The sequence below is a fragment of the Arvicanthis niloticus genome, chromosome X, assembly GCF_011762505.2.
Source record: "Arvicanthis niloticus isolate mArvNil1 chromosome X, mArvNil1.pat.X, whole genome shotgun sequence".
NCBI lineage: Eukaryota > Metazoa > Chordata > Mammalia > Rodentia > Muridae > Arvicanthis > Arvicanthis niloticus.
The window spans coordinates 10,802,089-10,822,138 of NC_047679.1; the positions used below are offsets into that span (position 1 = coordinate 10,802,089).

Genomic DNA, 20,050 nt, shown 5'->3' on the forward strand with positions numbered 1-20,050 from the left:
CTCTGTCTTGTCTCCATTCCTTGAGTCTCTTCTCTTCATCCTCACTCTCTCTCCCTCTAGACCCTGACCCGAAGACCAGAGTGGCAGTTTGAAGCCAGGCCCAGTGGAGCAGGCCATAACATAGTAAGTAACCAGGCTTTTTAAACCTTTTGTCTTAAGCCAGGTAGAGCAGAGCTGGAACACCCATCTTATGATACCCTTTCTAGTTTCATGTCTTAAACAAGAACACAAATTTAAACATGGTTATTCATTTGAAGTTATCCCTGGGCCATCTGTCTTTCTGCATTTGGTTTGTTTCATTGAACACATCCCTTTATCAGCACCTCTGACCCCTCTCTGCATCCTCACATAGTGCTGAGGCAGAGGTCTCTTGTCTCTTCCCTCTCCACAGTTCCATTCATCAGAGCCATATCCATAGGAAGCCACATTACCTCCATCATCCCTAGGAGAGGTACATGGGGCCTTCTGGCTCCTACATACAAATGGGATATGAAATGGGCATATGCTCACCTCATAGCATCAGCCATGGAACATTAATTAAGTCTAGACCCGACTACAACCTTTCTTATACCAACACAGGTTATGTGTCCCTTGTCTGTAGTGGCCCAGAACCCTAGGTCTTATTTGTACTATCTATGTCCTTCAGATATAAGCCTTAATTCTGCTATTCCATAAGCTCTTCTGCCTTTGCTGTCATTTGGGTCTGACCTTGGACTTGGCTCTGTTAAGTATCTGCTTCATCTTCTATTCATGTTTGTATAAAATGCTAAATCCCTGTCCGTGCATCTTATCTTTCTAGAGTGGCACCTTGTCCCCGAGGCCTGCTGTAAATGTTAGTCAATCTTCACTATTGAGCCATATCCCAGGCTAAGGAGAAGTATTCTTTTAAAAAAGAATTATTATTCATTTTAATGTATGTGAGCACACCGTCGCTGCCTTCAGACACACCAGAAGAGGACATCAGATCCCATTACAGATGGTTGTGAGCCACCCTGTGGTTGCTGGGAATTGAACTCAGGACCTCTGGAAGAGCAGTCTGAGCTTTAACTCATGAACTATCTCTCCAGCCCCCGAGAAGCATTCTTTATTGTGAGTTTTGGTAAGTACTGCTCACAACACTTTCCCTGTGATGACTCTATTGTCTTCCTAAACTTGTCCCTGTGTTGTTCCCTAAATTCTGTTCTAGGGACCTAGGTCAATGATAAGATCACTTAGAAATGTATTCAGTCACACCATGTATGGTAGTCTACTCTTGTAAGCCCAGTACTCCAGAAGCTGGAGCACAAATAGCACAATTGGGCTATTGGGTGAGTTCCAGTATCGCCTGGGATACATGATTAGAACATGTTTCAGTAAACAAAAATAAACAAAAAGAAGAAGATATTTATTATAGCCCAGGAGAGGCTATGATCCTGACTACTTGGAAGTTGACAGAGGGCAATTGCAAATTTGATGCCGGCCTGGGTGATTTAGTGAAAACTCATCTGAAAGTGACACTCGGTGTGTATGGTAATTTTGATAGTCTGAGTATCTCAGAAAACTCTAGGACATAACAGTAAAAGTTCCACTTTTGGGGCTGGAGAGATAGCTCAGCAGCTAAGAGCACTGACTGCTCTTTCCGAGGTCCTGAGTTCAAGTCCCAGCAACCACATGGTGGCTCACAACCACCTGCAATGGGGTCTGATGCCCTCTTCTGGTGTGTCTGAAGACAGCAATGGTGAATACATAAAATGAAAGTAAATAAATAAAAAAAACAAGTAAGTTCCACTTTTCCCCATGTGTGAGGACATTTCTGAAAGTAAGCACGTTGTGGGATCTCTCATCTAATCACCAAGTGAATCTGTTGGAGATGTCACATGGTGTTGGTAGTTATGTGGGAGGCAAGAATTTTTGAGGAATTAGCTCACTAAAACCATGTACTTGAGTCTGTTTCTTACCTTGGACCCTTCTTATATTCTTTGTTGGCCACCCTAATCCAAGATGAAGGGAGGAACACCCTCTCCTGTATGCTGCATGTGTAGGAAAAGCACCCATCAACTGAACCTACTGAAACCGGAAGCCCAGAGTAATCTTTCGACCTTTCCTTCTTTCAGTATTTTGTCAGCACTGAAGCAGTAACTACTAGTCAGTGCAGCTCAGTGGTAGAGCCCTTGCCTCTCCTGCAGGAGGACCTGGCTTCCATTCCTAAAATCAGACATTACAACTTACTCCCAAAAAGCTAAAATTAGAGGGTAAAAAAATAACTTTGATTTTCATAGAAGTGAATATCTGTCTATACTGAGCCTCAGGGTCTTTGGCAGATGAAGGTCCCATGTGTTGTCAAGCAAAGCCAGATTCTCCCACATCACAGAATTTGGATTTGTCACCTGTGTGCAGACAGGGACCTACAAAACTAAAAACTGAAATGAGATGGTTGTATCTAGACACATTTCTAGTGTAGCATGGAAGGTAACAGGTGGCCCTAGTGATGGCTTGTGTATGTGTGTGCAAGACACATGTTAACATGAACAAATAGATGCCTGCTTGGCGATCCTAGGCAAGGGGAGTGTACCTCAGTGCAGGGATGACTGACACATAATGCCTCGGGTAAATACAGGGCACACAAACAGCAATATGCATTAGGTATATACCTTGCTGAATGGAATATTGATAGACTTATTATATTTCCAATTCTTTGGGTTCTTTTGTGCATGTTTGCATGGATGTGGTGTGTGTGTGTGTGTGCCCGTGGGTGCACATACATGCGTTCAATTGTGAATATCAGAGGACACTGTCAGAGAGCCAGTTCTCTCTGTCCACCATGTAGGTCTTCAGGATTGAACTCAAGTCGACTGGTGTGGCAACAGATCCTTTATCACTGAGCCATCCAGCCTGCTTGAAACCTTGGTATTCTATCAGAGTGGTGGTCACACAGTAAGACAACACTAACAGCGTGCTTAGCAGGTGCTACCCCTAGTGCTGACCAGATGCTTGCCATATGACAAGATCTATGTTTGACAAGTGTCTGGGACACAAAGAGCAATCCTAGTGGGGCTCAGCACAGTGACAATAATAATAGGAAATGTTTGGCACCAAGTCAGAAGATTCCTAACAGAGTGTTTGACACATCCTACAAAATTGCTAAGAGAACAAACACTTGACACATGCTTAACTCAGAACTCTAGTAAACTTTTATAAATAAATAAATAAATATGTATGTGTATATATAGTGCTGATATTTAGTCTTTCAAAGATTTAGCTGGGATCCGAATTCCCACTCCATCCTTCTTCCACCGTGGGCTTATTTCGACTCTCTGTGGTTGAGACTAGAAAGAGAAGGAAGAGAAATGCTAGTGAGTTGCCACCACCTACTCACCGCTCTGTTTCCTCCTGTCCCTCACAGCCTACATGCTTTCCTTCCACCCAGCTTCAGAGCCTCTGCTCCACAAGCAAACCCTCTGCTACAGCACAGGGGATTCCTCACCTTGTCTTTGAATTCTTTAGCCAGAGGAAGATATGGCCTATAATTTGAGTGTTAACCTGGTATTTAGAAGCCCATAGCATCCTGGCTAGGGAAGGTCTCCAAACTACCCACCAATGGAGTAAAGGAAGCATGACATATTACTTCTGGTTCAGTGTTGCACCCCCAAAAGACTAGAAGTGGATGATTGGATAGGGTCCAATATAATATGGGAGATATGTGTGTGTTCTGGGCATTACGAGATGTGTCAGAGGACTGCTTACAGATTCAATAATCGTCATCATCTTCTTCAGGATCACTAATCTCTGCATATCTCACTCTCTTCTTCCTCTCTCGAAGCCTGTATTTCCAGGGATTTATGTAAACGGTACCCGATTCTGAAATGTGGAGAAGTTGGTACGTGAGAGCTAGGTCACATAGGCTCTTTTCTCATCAGAAAAGAACAGGGCTTGTCCATCCAAAGAGCCCATGGGCCTTTACATCTGCTGGCTCACAGAGATTGAGATGTCAGCCATACAGCAGTACAGACCAGAGGCCAGTTTGGGTTATCCACCCAGTGTACTGTCTGGTCCCCATCCCCTGATATAGATTTCCTATTTCATCCTCCATTAGGAGGAGGACCCAGTGACCATTCACTTATATTGTATGGATTTCAGAGTTAACTCTGGAAACCCCCAGTCCATAAAAAGTCAGGTGCCTCTAAGGGTTCCTCTGGCTGGGGGCTGTGAGGCAGACAGTTCTCAGGTATAGATATGTCCTAAAGTTGATCATAGTAGAAGGGGTACACCATGAAAGCCCTGTCGTTTCTAGTGAGACAAGTGCATGGGCCCTTCAGAGAGCAGAAGCCAGCTGGCGATCCCTACGTGGAGAGTGAGTGTCAGGATGAAAGAATGTGCAGACTCTGAGAGAATACTAACAGAAGCATCACCTGGGCTTCAGAAACGAAAGAAGACATGACTGCACTTCAGTAGTTTCAGTACATATGAGTGAGCCAGTGGAACTGCTCTTTGGCCAATAATGTAGCACAGTTGAGGCAATGCTCCTTACTAGTGTTCTAATTATTAAAATGCTCTAATTGAGGACACACAGGTCTGGTACTGCAAGTCCCACTAAGAACTTGTGGTGGCACAGTCCCCACAGGGAAACTATGATTTTGCTAAATGAATGTAGTATAAACTGCCTTCTAAATTCATATGTCTCTACCCATAGGTAAGTGAGCTCTCAGACAGCATCAGAGAAGTTGTTTTGTATAGTGAGTGGTGGCTAATGCAGAAACTCCCATCTGGTTAGACTGCACAAAGTAAGTGTCTATGGATTGTCCAGATAAACATCAAACAAAGTCATACACCTTCCTCCCAAGCTCAAGTTCCATCGCAGAAGGTGGCATGGATGGAGAGATTTTTGAGAGGCAGAAGACATTAGGACCAGAACAATGTAATGTTTGAGGGACATGACACGGTTGTTAAACTCATGAACACACAGTAGGCATCTTTGCTCCCATGAGACCTGCACAAGGTCAAGCCTGCCAGCACTCTAGCATGGAGTGAGTAGGAGCGTCTATGCTGTCAGCCTCTGTGAGTAGCTCTTAACAATGGGTGGCTTTTATGGGGGGAGAGTCAGTTTTCTTTAAGAGTATGGCCCTTGGTAGGTCAACCGTACTCTAGTGGATGGTTCTACATCCCACAGTATATAGAGAGCAGAAATTGGGCTTGGGTTTGTTTTTTTTTAATAAAAAAGTATGGGTGTTGGGAGAAAAACAACTAGGAAAGATGTTTTACATTCATTAGATGAAAGGGTGGGATACGTATGAATATGTTTAAAATACATTATATAAAAGCCTCAAAGAATTAAATAAATACCACATTGAAAAACAATACATTATGTTAAGGAGTAAAATCAGATTGCAGCCAACCTGTTAAGTAGAAACCATGCTTTCCAGAGGCAAGTTCTTCTCTGATGTCATGAATACAAATTGTCACTGACACCAGCTTTAAAAGAGAATCAGAGATAAGGCATTTTGACAAATAGTAATCGACAGGGGGCATTTCTGCTACTTGATTTAGGGTGTTCTAATTTGCTGGATAATGTTGAGGACAGGACCTGGCAAATAAATAAAAACATCACACACCGAAATTAATCAGACCCAAAGATTCAATGACTTTCCATATAGTTAGAATTGGCATTTGAAACAGCATGTGAAGTTTCACATTAAAATTTTCACTTTAAGTATAAAATATATATTTATGTACTTATCCTCCACCAAACAGAAAACTATCCTCAACAATGTGGACATGAACTGAGGGACAAACGGGGTGCACTCCGACAGAAAGAGGTGATACTCGCCTTTATCCGTTTTCTCTGTGTCACGCCACAAGCTCTGTCAGAGGATTCATCTACAGACAGTGACAAATAAGAAGGTTTTGTTTGTTAGTAAATATTGCAAAGGCTCCGAATCCTGCTGATTTAGGGAAGGCCAGAGTGGAGAGTGAGCCCACTCATGGAGGAGGGGCTGGTGGAGCATGGTTCTCTTTCACCTGACTAATGACAAGTGTCCTTCTAGAAGTCTCCTTCTTTTGTGAGGAGGGGGTTAGAGACAGGGATTCTCTGTGTAGTCCTGGCTGTCCTGGAACCTACTCTGTAGACCAGGCTGGCCTCGAACTCAGAAATCCACCTGCCTCTGCCTCCCAAGTGCTGGGATTAGAGGCCTGTGCCACCACTGCTCGGCTGGAAGTCTCCTTCTGATTGTTTAGGAGGTGTCAGCTAAGCCTCATCACTGTCTCTCACCCTGTCCCAGTACATTTTTTCTGCCTCATAGTAGTAAATTGATTTCAGGAAAATGTTGAACTGTCTAAGTTTTCCGATATAGAATAATGAAAACAATTGACTTAACACATGAAATGGTTTGAACAGTTCAGTGTTCCCTGTGTGAGGAAGGATAGGTTATTGGGCTCAGTGCTTTTGGGGGCTACCTAGCATGATAATTCTTCTTTATTCCCAAATACTGTGCATAAATTTCAGACCCAGAGCTTAGATCAAGTAAAATGCTTGGAGGAGCTTGTCCAACCTGACTGACTTTCCTCACAAGCCAGTAGGACACAGGCCATTCTGTCTTTGAAGGTGTTACACACTGGCCATTTACTTACTATCCAGAATAATGTAGACAATAATGTTCTCCGCACAGCGCTGATTTGAAGAAGGGCAGAGCTGCCTTTGACCTTCCCAGGCATCTTGACTGAGAAGGGGGGTCTTTCACAGCCCTCCCTAACCACTCACCTTCACTATCAGGAATTTCAACACATTCGACCAGGGGTCGCTTGGCCTGCTCCTTGCAGCGCATGAAAACTGGTTGGTTCACTGTGACCCCTAAAAGGAAGCAAAGTGCTTGTTGTTTAATAGGCAGCACAAAGAGGGGAAATGCCTGCTAGGGTCTGGGGTACAGCACAGATCTTAAGGCCCACAAGAGGCCTGAGCCCTATTGCCTATGGTCTATGCTGTCAGCCGTGCACAGGGTAGGAAAAAGCAGCAAGTTTGGCAGCCCCTTGACATTTGCCATAAAGAAAGGGATCATGGGAGAGGGCCCTGCTGTGTGTCAACAAGAAGATATGGCATAACAAACAAACTGGAGACCCCCAGGCTGCTCTGAGCCCAGATTTCCTGTTACCTAGGCCCATCATTCGGTCGTAGTTTCTTTTCATATACACGTAGGCACTTTTCTGCCATTTGGTCAGCTTTCCCCACTCTTCATCTGAAAAGTATGCAGAAATATCCTGGATGGCCTAGAAAAGAAGAAAACGTAAACTCTGGCAACTGCTCTGCTAGATGTGTGTGCCATTCCTCCCAGAATGCCCTCTGTCTTGGAGGACCTTAGTGGTCCACCCAGAGAATCAAGATAATCAAGCCTGGGAAACGTGAGGCTCGAGCGAGAGATGTGAGTAACAGCCTTTTCCCCAGCCACTAGAGATGCCCAGGGCTGCTCATTTGTGCTCCTCATAGCATTTGTGCATGGAGAGAAATCCTGAGACTTAGGAGGCCCAGTGGAGACTGTAGTCCTTGTCTCAAGTGCCTCTGATTTCCACCTTCTGATAAGTCATTCTACAATGGTCCTTGGTCACTCAGCTGCTTCTGTCCACCCACGACCTGGAGACCTCCTCACCTTGCGTATATTCTTTGGTTCATAAAACACATCCACAGGGATCTTGGCACAGGAACTCACTGTTTTCCCGTCAGTGGGACCCTTGTGATTTTGAAAAGACATCATCTTGACTTCTTCAGGCTCAAGACAAAACGTGAAGGAAGGAGTTGCAAATAGATAGTAACAGTCAGTGCCTGAAATCTTCTTCTGCTCCTTTTCACCCCAAAATTATCTTTATTAAGTCTATGGGAGAGTTAGTGGTTAGGAACCAGTTGGAGTCTAGGAACATATATGAAGGTATCTTGAGTCTTTGAGAGTGGGTCAAGCTTCTGTCCTGATTAGTTGCCCTGAAATGTTCATTGAGATTATCAGAAAAGAGAAAGCTATTGAATTAGGCAAGCACATGTTCTCACTCATGCGAGGAAAGTGAAAACTGATTCCCTAGAAGATAAGAAAGAAACAGTTGTCACTGGAAGATGGGTGGTGAGGAGTTCAGAAGAAGAAGGTACACCAAGCACCAAATGCAGGCAGAGAGGAAGCATAGCTGCTAGTGTTTTACAGTGCCCTTTAGTTTGTAGCTACAGATTGTACAGTCTGTAAGGGAGGAAAAGAAGCCAGAGTTCCCTTCTTGTGCCTGTAACGCAGGGCAGTTGGGAGACCGAGGTAGAAGGGTCGTCGTATGTTCAATGCCTGCCTGAGTCAGCTATGAAGTGAGATCTAGGCCAGTCTGAGCAATATACAACTAAATCCTGTCTCAAAGATTCTATCGGGGCTTAAGTTGTAGCTTAGTACTAGGGTTCTTACCTTCCATGTGAGAGGCTCTTGCATTAACCCCCTAGTTTTACCAGAAACATAGTAGGAGAGGTCATAAAGCTTCACTCACATGGAAATGAATTCGTAAGGACACAGAAATATGAATGAATCAAATTTGATGAGCACACACAGGTGTATCTTGAAGCATCATACTTCTCTTATATGTCACCTCCCATGCTCTTTTCCTATAGTCTCTTCCAGCTCTGGGTAGGTTCCTTAACATTGCCAGAGTCTTCCCTTCATTAGTAAGCAAATGCTTTAACCTTTCATTTAACTAAAAAGTAATAGACACTGAGAGGCTTCACCCTGCAGCTGATGGAAACAGATGCAGAGACCCACAGCCAAGCATTGGGCAGAGCTTAGGGAGTCCTGCAGAAGAGGAGTGGAGGACTGTAGGAGCCAGAGGGATCAAGGACACTAGAAGAAAACTTAAGAATCAAATGACATTGGCCCATGGGGGTTCATGGAGACTGAACCACCAACCAGGGAGCATGTATAGGACTGAGTTAGGCCCTCTACACGTGTAACAGCTGAGCTTGGACTTCATGTGGGACTCCTAACAGCTGGAGCAGGGGCTGTCTTTGATTCTGTTACCTGCCTTTGGGACCCTTTCCTCCTAGGTTACCTCTAGCCTCAAGAGAGGATGCTCCTAGTCCTACTGCAACTTGATATGCCAAGGCTGGTTGTATCCATGGGAGGCCTCCCCTTTTCTGAAGAGGAACAGAGGAGGAGTGGATGTGTGGAGAAGGGAGGGGGGGTGGAACATGGGGGAGGGGTGGAGGGGGAACTGCAGTTGGGGGTTAAAGTAAGTAACTAAGAAAATAAATAGATTTTAAAATGATAGACAAACTTTATAATAAAAAGACATTTCTGGGCACCTGCTGAAACTTAAATACATGTGTCTACATCATTACCTACTGTAAATTTTTCCCTTTGAAACAGGATATGACTGGGTTGCTAAGGTAACACAGAAGCCCTAGGCCCAAATACTTGCCCTGTACCTGCCTCTTAAGGCAGTTAGAGCACCGTTTTGTGGTACAGTGATACATCATCATGTGTAGATATGGTGTGGTGTGTCCAGTGGACATTGGTGAGAGTGGCGTTGTGGTGTGTTCAGTGGAAATTGGTAAGAGGGTTGCCACAGGTTTACTAGTCTCCCCAAAGGATGGGTTCCAGGGATGTAGGAAATGGATATGTGGCTATGCTGTGCTGAAAAGGGAGTGCACATGTTAAGCAGAGAAAGTGTGAATTGCTGGGCTATTACTGTGCTAATTTAGAAATTCCTGCTGAGAAAAAGACCTAGCCTCTCCACATCTTCAGGACCGACTATCACACAAAGTCAAAGAATTTGGCAAGTCTCAAGATACACTTATCAGGGGTCCTCAAACTGAAGTTCTCAGAAAATTTTTAGTGAGTGGACTTTGAGGTATCTCTGGGACCATGAAGATTGTGTCTCCATCCAAGAGGAGGTTGGAAAGTAGCCCCCCTGACAGAGACTATTTGGTGTCACTAAGGATGGAGGAACTCTCAAGGCATATAGGTAGTTTCAAAGTTCGTGAAGCTGAGGCTTACACCACTTCCCTCAGAAATAGTGACACACTGGTCTGGCAGACATCAAATGGTTATAGTTTCTAGGCTCCTTAAGTAATTGCCCAGTAACAGTTTAGCTCAAAGAACAGTCCTATGGGTTGAGGAATGCTGGAGACACAAGAAACGCACAAGTTGGTCTTTACAGGCTAACTTTCCTCTCTGTTCACATTTAGTTTATTGGGACATCCCCAAGAAAGAACCTACCTCAGACAGGAAGAGACAAAGGACTGTTTCTCCAAGAAGAGACCCAAATAAGTACCTTGACTCAGCTGTTGCTAGAGACTCAACAACCAGAGCAGCCAATGCCCAGTGAAGTGGGCGGGGTAAGTGAGTAAGAGTGGAATGTTGGCTCCCAGGGTTCCAGGAAGGAAGTACATCACAAAGGGGATGTACCAAATGTTCCCCCACCCCCTCAAAAAATAGTATCATCCATCTCCCTAGCATTGGCTACTCCTAGATCTGTTTAGCTGTTGAAATGTGCATTCCTCTAAATGCCTAGGCCTTCCCTTACCCTCTACTGTGCAGTTGTTTATCTTAAAAAATGGCTACCCACTTCAAACCTTTCTCCTCTTGTCTTCCTTAGTCATTCTAACTTGGGATATCTTTACAATAAACTCATAAAGTTTAAATTATTTATTAAAGGAAACTATTAGAGCTGAAATTATTCCTATATGTTCTACAGACATAGATCAAGAGCGTGTTTTCTATTAATACTCTTAGGAATAATAGCCAAACAGTCTGCCTGTGATTAGAGTTTACAGGTGCTCTTTAAAGGGGTCACAGGTGCTTCTGTTAGGAAGGCTTCTCTACTCAAATAGTTTGTGCCTTCATGGGCCCCTTAATACTCTCTAGACTTTGCATTCTGTGGACTGCTCTGTCAATAATGCCCTGCACAGAGTGACTGAGACTTTTCTTCTGGCAAAGAAATGGTCCATGGACTTTGGGACCAGCATTAAGACTTTCACTGCATATTCTCCTTATCTTTTCTTCTTAATCATTTATAAAAATTAATTTTTAGTCATTTTACAAAGGAATGGCTTCCCCCACAGCCCACAACCAGCATTATCCTAAATGGAGAAGAATGTGAAGCAATCCCTCTAAAAACATAAGTCAGGGCTATCCACTGTCCCCACTCCTTTACCCTAGAGTCCATGTAACAATAACTGCAGACAAAGCTACTTCATTTTAATCAACAGATCAATCAATTAATAAAATACTATAATGTTAAGCAAATATGCACCAAACTCTGGTGCACCCAATTTTATAAAAGCATATTAGAGGAATTAAAACCCCAGATTGACACAGACGTAATAATAGGAGGCAATTTCAGCACTCCAGTTTCTTCTGTAGATGGGACATCTGGATCAAAAATAAATTAATAAACAGAAACTTCAGAATTAAATGACCTCTTGTATCAAATGGACCTAAGAGATATCTACAGAGTAGTAAACCCAAACGCCGAGAATACACAAATATGCATTCTACTCAGCAGCACAATGGGGCTTCTCCACAGTGGAGCCCATGCTGCAACACAAGCCTTAATAAATACAGAAAAACTGAAGTAATTCCATGTATCCTGCCCAGCCAGTGTGCCATACCCTTAAAATCAACAGTAAACAAATCTCTACTAAGTATATACACTCATGGAGATTAACAATTCATTATTGAATAATGAATGGGTCAAATAAGAAATTTAATATTTCTGGAACTAAATAAAACAAGCAGAGCACAACAAAACATTTGGGAAACAGTAAAAGCATTTTTGAAGAGATTTATTTATTTCGTGTATGTGAGTACACTGCAGCTGTCTTCGGACACACCAGAAGAGGGCATCAGATCCCATTACAGATGGTTGTGAGCCACCATATGGTTGCTGGGAATTGAACTCAGGACCTCTGGAAGAGCAGTCTGAGCTCCTTTTTTTTTTAAAGATTAATTTATTTGTTTGACATGAGTACACTGCAGCTGTCTTCAAACACAGCAGAAGAGGGCATCAGATACCATTACAGATGGTTGTGAGCTACTATGTAGTTGCTGGGAACTGAACTCAGGACCTCTGGAAGAACAGTCAGTGCTCTTAACCACTGAGCCATCTCTCCAGACCCACAGTAAAAGCATTTTTAAGAGGGAAGTTATAGCCCTAAGTGTCTGCATTTTTAAAAAAGAGTGCAAACAAATTACCTATTATGCAACACAAGAACTTGAAAAAAACAAAAACTAGCCAAATTCAAACTCAGTAGATACTAGAAATAATATTTTTTTTAAAAATCAGGTGAAGGATTAGAGAGACGTTTCAGTGGTGAAGAGCACTGACTGACTGACTGCTCTTCCACGGGTCCTGAGTTCAAGTTCCACCACCCACATGGTGGCTCACAACCATCTGTAATAGGATCTGATTCCCTCTTCTTGTGTGTCTGAAGACAGAGCACTCATGTATATGAAATAAATGAGCTGGGCAGTGGTGGCGCATGCCTTTAATCCCAGCACTTGGGAGGCAGAGGCAAGCAGATTTCTGAGTTCGAGGCCAGCCTGGTCTACAGAGTGAGTTGCAGGACAGCCAGAGATACACAGAGAAACCCTGTCTCAAATAAATAAAGAAATAAATAAATAAATAAATAAATAAATAAATTTTTTTATAAAAATTAGGTGATACTGTCTGGCACAGGAAAGGAAGCCAACTATCCAGGCCTAGTGAGGTCATGGATCTGAGGAGAACCTATATTGCAACTTTATTAAGTCAGCATGAAACCTACCTATATTTTTTCATTAATTTATTTATTCTCTTTACATCCAGATTCTGCCCCTGTCCTCATGGTCCTCCCCCTCATACAGTCACTTCTTCCAACCCATTCCCCTTCTCCTTTGAGAGGGTGGATCCACCCTCAGTATCCCCCAACCCTGGCACATCAAGTCTCTGCAGAGCTAGGCACAAGCTTTCCCAATGAGGCTAGACAAGGCAACCCTGTTGTGGAACAGATTCCACAGACAGGCAGTAGATTTAGGGACAGTCCCTGCTCCAGTTGTTAGGGGACCCATATGAAGACCAAGCTGCACATGTGCTACATATGAGCACAGAGGCCTAGGTCCAGCCCGTGTATGTTCTTTGGTTGGAGGTTCAGTCCCTGGGATCCCCAAGGATCCAGGTTAGTTGCCTCTGTAGGTCTACCTGTGGAGTTCCTATCCCCTTCAGGGTCTTCAATCCTTCCCCTACCTCCCTACCTCTTCCATAAGAGTCCCCGACCTCCATCCATTGTTTGGCTGGATGTCTCTACATGTTACAGTCAGCTGCTGGATGGAACCTCTCAGAAAACTGTTGTGCTATGTTCCTGTCTGCAAGCATAACAGAGTATCATTAATGGTGTCAGGGATTGGTGCTTGCCCACGGGATGGGTCTCAAGTTGGGCTGATAATTGGTTGGCCTCAGTCTCTGCTCCATCTTAGTCCCTGCATTTCTTGTAGACAGGACAAATTTTCAGTTGAAAGTTTTGTTGGTGGGTTGGTGTCCTTATCCCTCCACTAGGGGTCCTGCCTGGCTACAGGAAGTGGCCACTTCAGATTCTATATCCCCACTGCTAGAAGTCTCAACTAAGGTTACCCCCATAAGACTCCTGGGATCCTCCTCCATCCTAGGTCTCTTGTAAGTCTTAGAAGAGATCACCCCATCCCCCTACCCTTGCCAGCTGCCAATTTCCATGCATTCTCCTGGCCCTCTAGCCCTCTCTCCTGTCTCTCCCCACATCTGATCTTGACCCCCCCTTTCCCCTCCCCATCCCTTCTTCCTCCCAGTTCCCTCCTTCCGTTTGCCTCCTATGACTATTTTATTCCCTTTTCTATGTGAGGTTCAAGTGTCCTCACTTGGCCCTTCCTTCTTGTTTAGCTTCTTGAGGTCTGTGGAGTGTAACGTTGGTTTCCTGTATTTTATGGGTAATATCCACTTATAAGTGAGTACATAGCATGTATGTCCTTTTGGGTCTGGATTACCTCACTCAAGATGATATTTTCTTTTTTAAATTAATTATTTTATTTATTTACCTCCCGAATGTTTCTCCCCTCCCAATCCACCCTTCCCCTCCCTTCTACTCTTCCCTCTCCCCCCCCCTCCATTCTCCTTCCCTGGGGCATCATATCTCTACAGGATTAGGTGCATCCTCTCCCACTGAGGCCAGACAAGGCAATCCTCTGCTACATATATGGGGGTGAGGGGGCTTGGACCAGCCCATGTGTGCTTTTTGGTTTTGGTTCAGTCTCTGGGAACTCTGATGGGTCCAGGTTAGTTAACAGTGTTGTTCTTCCTATGGGGTTGCCATCCCCTTCAGCTCCTTCAGTCCTTCCCCTAACTCTTCCATAGGGGTCCTTGACTTCAGTCCAATGCTTAGCTGTGTTTATCTACATCTGTCTCAGTCAGCTGCTGGTAGAGCCTCTCAGAGGACAGCCATGCTAGACTCCTGTCTGCAAGCACAACATGGCATCAGTAGTAGTCAGTGTTTGGTGATTACCCATGGGATGGATCCAAGTTGGGCCAGTCACTGAGCAACCTTTCCCTCCGTTTCTTCTCCATTTTTGTTCCTTCATTTCTTTTAGACAGGAACAATTCTGGGTTAGTGACCCCATCCCTCCACTGGGGGCCCTGTCTACCTACTGGAGGTGGTCTTGTCAGATTCCATCTCCCCAGAGTTAGGCATTTTGGCTAAGATCCCCACATTGAGTCCTGAGTGCCTCTCACATCCCAGGTCGCTGGGACTTTCTAGAGGTGCCACCATCCCCCCCACCCCCCAGCAGTAGCATATTTCCATTCTCCTGGCTCTCTGGGCCTATCTTCCACCCCACCATATCTGATCCTGCCCCCCCTTTTCCCTCCTCTGCCCCTCTCCCTCCTAGGTCCCTCCCCCTCTCTGCCTTTAGTGATTATTTTGTTCCATCTTCTAAGTGGGATTGAAGCATCCTCACTTGGTCCTTCCATCTTATTAATCTTCTTAATGTCAGTGGGTTGTGTCATGGGTATTCTGTATTTTTGGCTAATATCCACTTACTAGTGAGTATGTAGCATGCATGTCCTTTTGGGTCTGGGTTACCTCATTTGGGATGATATTTTCTAGTGCCATCCATCTGCCTGCAAATTCATGGTGTCTTTGTTTTTAATAGCTGAATAGTATTCAATTGTGTAAATGAACCACATTTTCTGTATCCATTCTTTGGCTGAGGGACATCTGGTTTGTTTCCAGTTTCTGGCTATTACAAACAATGCTGCTATGAACATAGTGGAGCTTGTGTCCTTCTGGTATGGTATGGCATCTTTTGGGTGTATGCCCAGGAGCTGTAATGCTGGGTCATCAGGTAGAACTATTTCCAAATTTCTGAGAAACCACCAGATTTATTTCCAGAATGTTTACACAAACTAATTACATTCTGACAGGTGTAAGATGGAGTCATTACGTGTGTCCTCTTGATTATTTCCTTTAAGATAGTGTGTGACACTTCTTTAATCTGTGATCCCTTCTTCTCAGCTTCCAGATCACGTCAGTGTACAGGTCTGTGGAGCCATGCCTACCTTCTCTCCTATTTTATTACATAATTCATCATAACTTTTTATAAACTGCAGACACTGAAAATGTACTGCAGAATATTGTTACTTGGGACAGAGAGAGAGATGGCTCAGCCAGAAAGACTCTTCACATAGCAAGCCTGACCATCTGAGTTGGGTCCTTTGAACCCATATAAAGATGGAAAGAGAGAAACAGCTACACAAATTTATTGTCTGGCATGCACATAGTGGCACATGCACACACATAAGCACATCAGAAACACATGTAGTGGTAGTCATTAATAATAATAAGTGATTTTAAGACCCACTAGAACTTCGGTCCCTTCTCCAACTGTATTTGGTACTTATCATCATCCTACCTACTTCTGATGGACTCCTCATTGCCAAGCTTCTAGTGACATTAGTCACTAGGTAAGTCACTGATAAGATTCTTATCTTCTATAGAAGGAAAGTTTTTGCCTTCCACATATGGATGAGAACATTGTGGTTTCTGCCTTCCTGTGCCTGCTGTATCCAACAAACATCTGACCCCTCATCACTATAAAGGATATCCTTTTCAGTCAAGATGCCTGAGGAGGTGAAAGGCAGCTCCTTTCTTCTTCACATCAGGGCCAAGTGAACAGGATTTCATTCGGAAAATATCTGGAAGGCATTTCACATAATATTCTACTACAATAATAAAGAATGCATATTATTATAGATAACAAGATACTGGCAAACATAGATACTACCTTCAGTTTGAGTGTGCACTGTCCTGTATCTCATGCTACATACAGTGACATTTCATCCTCTATACTCACATGCAGACAGTGATTTTCCATGTTTTATAGAGATAACAGGGGGAGAGGGAGGGAGAGGGAGAGTTGTGCAGGTGTTGTCTTCAGCAGTAGGGTCTTGCTGTCAGTTTAGAATGCAGTCTATACTCTTAGCAACCAGCTGGGCTGTTTGGGGATTCCCATAAGACCCCTTTGGCCAACAACAGAATTAGATCTAACCCAATCCTGGTACCAGAAGCTTCATTTGATGGCAAGAGATGGCCAGTTGCCACTCTGTCTTTTCTATTATAAGGATACCACTCAAATGCCCCTTCATTTTAATTGCCTTTCCCTGTATTCCCTCACACAACCTTTTATCCCCTCTCCCTCCCCTCTTGACCCTTCCCTGCTAGCTCTGTACATCTATCAGTAATTATTTATTCTGTCCCTCTTTCCTAATGAGATGCAGCTGTCCCCTCTGGTCGCTTATACTACACCTACCCTCTGTGTTCTTGGATATCACTAATTTCACAGCTAATACACACATGCAAGTGAATATATAGCATATCTGTCTTTCTGGATCTGGAAGACCTCACTCATATATTCCTAAGTTCCGTCCATTTGCCTACAAATTACATGATGTCATTTTCTAAGTGCTGAGTAATACCCCATTGTGTTAATGTACCATATTTCCTTTATCCATTCTTCTGTTGAAGGACATCTGTTTTGTTTTCAAGTTCTGGCTATTATGAATAGCAATTAACACAGTTGAGTAAGTGTCCTTATGGTAGAATGGAGCATCCTTTGGGTATATACCCCAGAGTGATACACCTGGATTTTGAGGTAGATCGGCTCCCACCTTTCTGAGGAACTGTCACCCTGATTTCCATAGTGGCTGTACAAGTTTGCACTCCCACCAGCAATGGATAAGTCGTCCTCTTTATTCCATGAGCTGTTGTTTGTTTTGTTAATCTTAGCCATTCTGACTGGTGTAAGATGGAACCTCATAGTTTTGATCTACATTTTCCTGATGGCTAAAGATGTTGAAGATTTCTTTAAGTGTTTCTCAGCCATGTGAGTTTTATCTACTGAGAGTTCTGTTTAGATCTGTATCCCATTTTTAATTGGACTATTTGGTTTTCTGATTGCAAGTTTCTTGAATTCCTTATATATTTTGGATATTAGCCCTCTATCATATGTGGAGTGGATGAAGATCTTTTCCCATTCTCTGGCCTTCCACTTTGTCTGAATGACTGTGTCCTTTGCCATAGAGAAGCTCTCAGCTTCCTTGGGTCCCACTTATTAATTGTTGATCTAAAAGCCTGTGGTGTTCTGTTCAGAAAGTCTTCTCCTGTGACACTGAGTTCAAGGGTATTCCCCACTCTTTCTTCTATCAGTGTATCTGGTTTTATGTTGAGGTCTTTGATCATTTGGAGTTGAGTTTTCTGCAGGGTGATAGATGTGGTCTATTTGGATTCTTCTGCATGCAGACATCCAGTTTGCAGTTTGACAGCACCACTTGTTGAAGATGCTATCTTTCCAGTGTTTAATTTTGGCCTCTCTCAAAAATCAGATGTCCATAGGTATGTGGCTTAATGTCTAGGTCTTCAATTCAATTTCATTTATCAACCCGTTTGGTTTTTTATGCCAGAGCCATGCTATTTTGATTACTATTCCTTTATAGCACACCTTGAAATTGGAAATCATGAGACCTCCGGAAGTTCTTAGGTTGTTCAGGATTGTTTTAGCTATGCTGTGTTTTTTGCGTCTCCCTGTGAACCTGAAGATTGTCCTTCCAATATCTATAAAGAATTGTGTTACAATTTTAATGGGTATCTCATTGAATCTGTAGATTGCTTTCAATAGGATGGTCATTTTCACTATGTAAATCTTACCACTTAATGACCATGGAATATCTTTCCATGCTCTGATATCTTCTTTAATCTTTCTTCAATGGCTTGATGTTTTTATCATCCAAGTCTTTCACTTGCTTGGTTAGAATTACCCCCACAATGTATTCTTTGAGGATATTGTGAAAGGCATTGTTTCCGTGATTTCTTTTTCAATCCTTTTGTCATTTGTGTATATAGGAGGGCTACTGATGTTTGTGGGTAAGTCAGATAATTTGCTGAATATGTTGATGTGCTGTAGGAGTTTCCTGGTAGAATTTTTAGGGTCACTTATATATACTATCATATCATCTGCAAATACAGATACTTTGACTTCTTCCTTTCCGGCTTATTTTCCCTCGATCTCCTTCAGTTGTCTTCTTATTGGTGTAGCTAAGGCTTCAAGTACTATACTGAACAAGCATGGAGAGAGTGGACAACCTTGTCTTGTTTCTGACCTTAGTGGAATTGCTTTGAGTTTAAACTGCTTTTATTATGTTGAGGTATGCTCCTTGTATACCATAATAAAAGTCTCCAGTACTTTTATTATTAAATGGTGTGGATTCTGTCAGAGATCTTTTCTGCATCAAATGTAGTTTTTATCTTTCAGTTTGTTCATATGGTGGATTACATTTATCTATTTATGTATGTTTAACTATGCTTACATTTCTAAGATGAAGCCTACCTGATCATGGTCCTTGATCTTTTTGATGTGTTCTTAGATTTGGTTGCAAGTATCTTATTGAGTATTTTTGCCTGTCTGTTTTTATAGGGGAAATTAGTCTGTAATTCTCTTCTGTTGTGAGTTTTTATGTACTTTGGGTATCAGAGTAACTGTGGTCATAGTTCTGTGGATTTCCTTTGTTCTGTTGTTATATCTCCCTTTCATTTCTATTTATTTGAATATTCTCTCCCCACCTTTTAATTAATTTGTAAAAGGGTTTGTCCTTTTATAACTTTCCAATGAACTACCTCTTTGTTTCATGGATTCTTTGTTTTGTTTTATTTCTGTCCTATCAGTTTCATCCCTGTATTAGTTAGGGTATTACTGCTGTGAACAGACACCATGACCAAAGCAACTCTTATGAGGACAACTTTTAATTGGGGCTGGCTTACAGGTTCAGAGGTTCCATCCATTATCATCCAGGTGGGAGCATGGCTGCGTCCAAGGCAGGTTTTTCAAGACAGGGTTTCTCTGTGTAGCCCTGGCTGTCCTGGAACTCACTCTGTAGACCAGGCTGGCCTCGAACTCAGAAATCCACCTGCCTCTGCCTCCCAAGTGCTGGGATTAAAGGTGTGCACCACCATGGTCCGGAGAGCTGAGAGTTCTAGGTCTTCATCTAAAGGCTAACAGAATACTCACTTCCAGGAAACTAAGACTACAGTACTAAAGCCCACACCCACAGTGACACAGCTACTCCAACAAGTCCACACCGTCTAATAATGCCAACCCCTGGGCAAAGCATATGCAAACCATCACAAGCACTGAGTTTGATTATTTCTTGCCATGTACTCCTTCGGGTGCGATTTTCTCTTGTTGTTCTAGACTTTTCAGTTGTGCATTTAAGTTCCTAGTATGAGATCTCTTTATGTTTTTTATATAAACATTTAATGCTATGAACTTCCCCTTTAGAACTGCCTTCATTGTATCCCATGAGTTTGGGTATGTTGTGTATTCACTTAATTTTTTTAAGATTTATTTATTTATTTTATGTACACTGTTGCTGTCTTCAGACACATCAAAAGAGGGCATCAGACCCCATTACAAATGATTGTGAGCCACCATGTGGTTGCTAGGAATTGGTCTCAGGACTTCTGGAAGAGCAGCCAGTGCTGTTAACCGCTGAGCCATCTCTCCAGCTCGTGTAT

The 20,050-nt window shown here is 43.0% G+C and overlaps 2 protein-coding genes across 7 annotated transcripts in view; one reads left to right on the forward strand and one right to left on the reverse strand.

Moving 5' to 3' along the window:
* LOC143435525 (uncharacterized) overlaps positions 1-20,050 on the forward strand; it is a 230,881-nt gene that overhangs the window by 32,831 nt on the left and 178,000 nt on the right. For 5 of the 6 annotated variants that reach the window (XR_013105897.1, XM_076918509.1, XM_076918506.1 and 2 more), the window contains 2 exons: positions 4,670-4,760; positions 10,169-10,318. Coding sequence is in view for 5 of the 6 variants with exons in the window: in XM_076918509.1 (XP_076774624.1) it covers positions 10,298-10,318 (21 nt within the window). In the remaining variant the exon portion in view is untranslated. Of the gene's footprint in view, positions 1-792; positions 1,100-4,669; positions 4,761-10,168; positions 10,319-20,050 lie in introns of those variants that run through there. The other variant, XM_076918508.1, reaches the window with a different exon arrangement.
* On the reverse strand, positions 3,728-8,420 carry LOC117694191 (protein SSX4-like). Its single transcript, XM_034485060.3, has 7 exons — positions 8,397-8,420; positions 7,614-7,805; positions 7,122-7,236; positions 6,734-6,823; positions 5,804-5,853; positions 5,373-5,448; positions 3,728-3,837 (listed from the first exon to the last, which is right to left on the reverse strand). Exons 1-7 carry the CDS (start codon positions 8,418-8,420, stop codon positions 3,728-3,730), a joined length of 657 nt encoding a protein of 218 aa, XP_034340951.3.

Bases quoted from the DNA above. Each gene is read 5' to 3' on its own strand.
- LOC117694191 (XM_034485060.3), bottom strand. From the start codon at position 8,420: ATGCAAGAGCCTCTCACATGGAAG. The intron at 6,824-7,121 runs GTAACAGGAAAT...GCTTCCTTTTAG, and splicing joins CGACCGAATGATGGGCCTAG to GGGTCACAGTGAACCAACCA. The intron at 3,838-5,372 runs GTTGGCTGCAAT...TCCACATTTCAG, and splicing joins GCATGGTTTCTACTTAACAG to AATCGGGTACCGTTTACATA.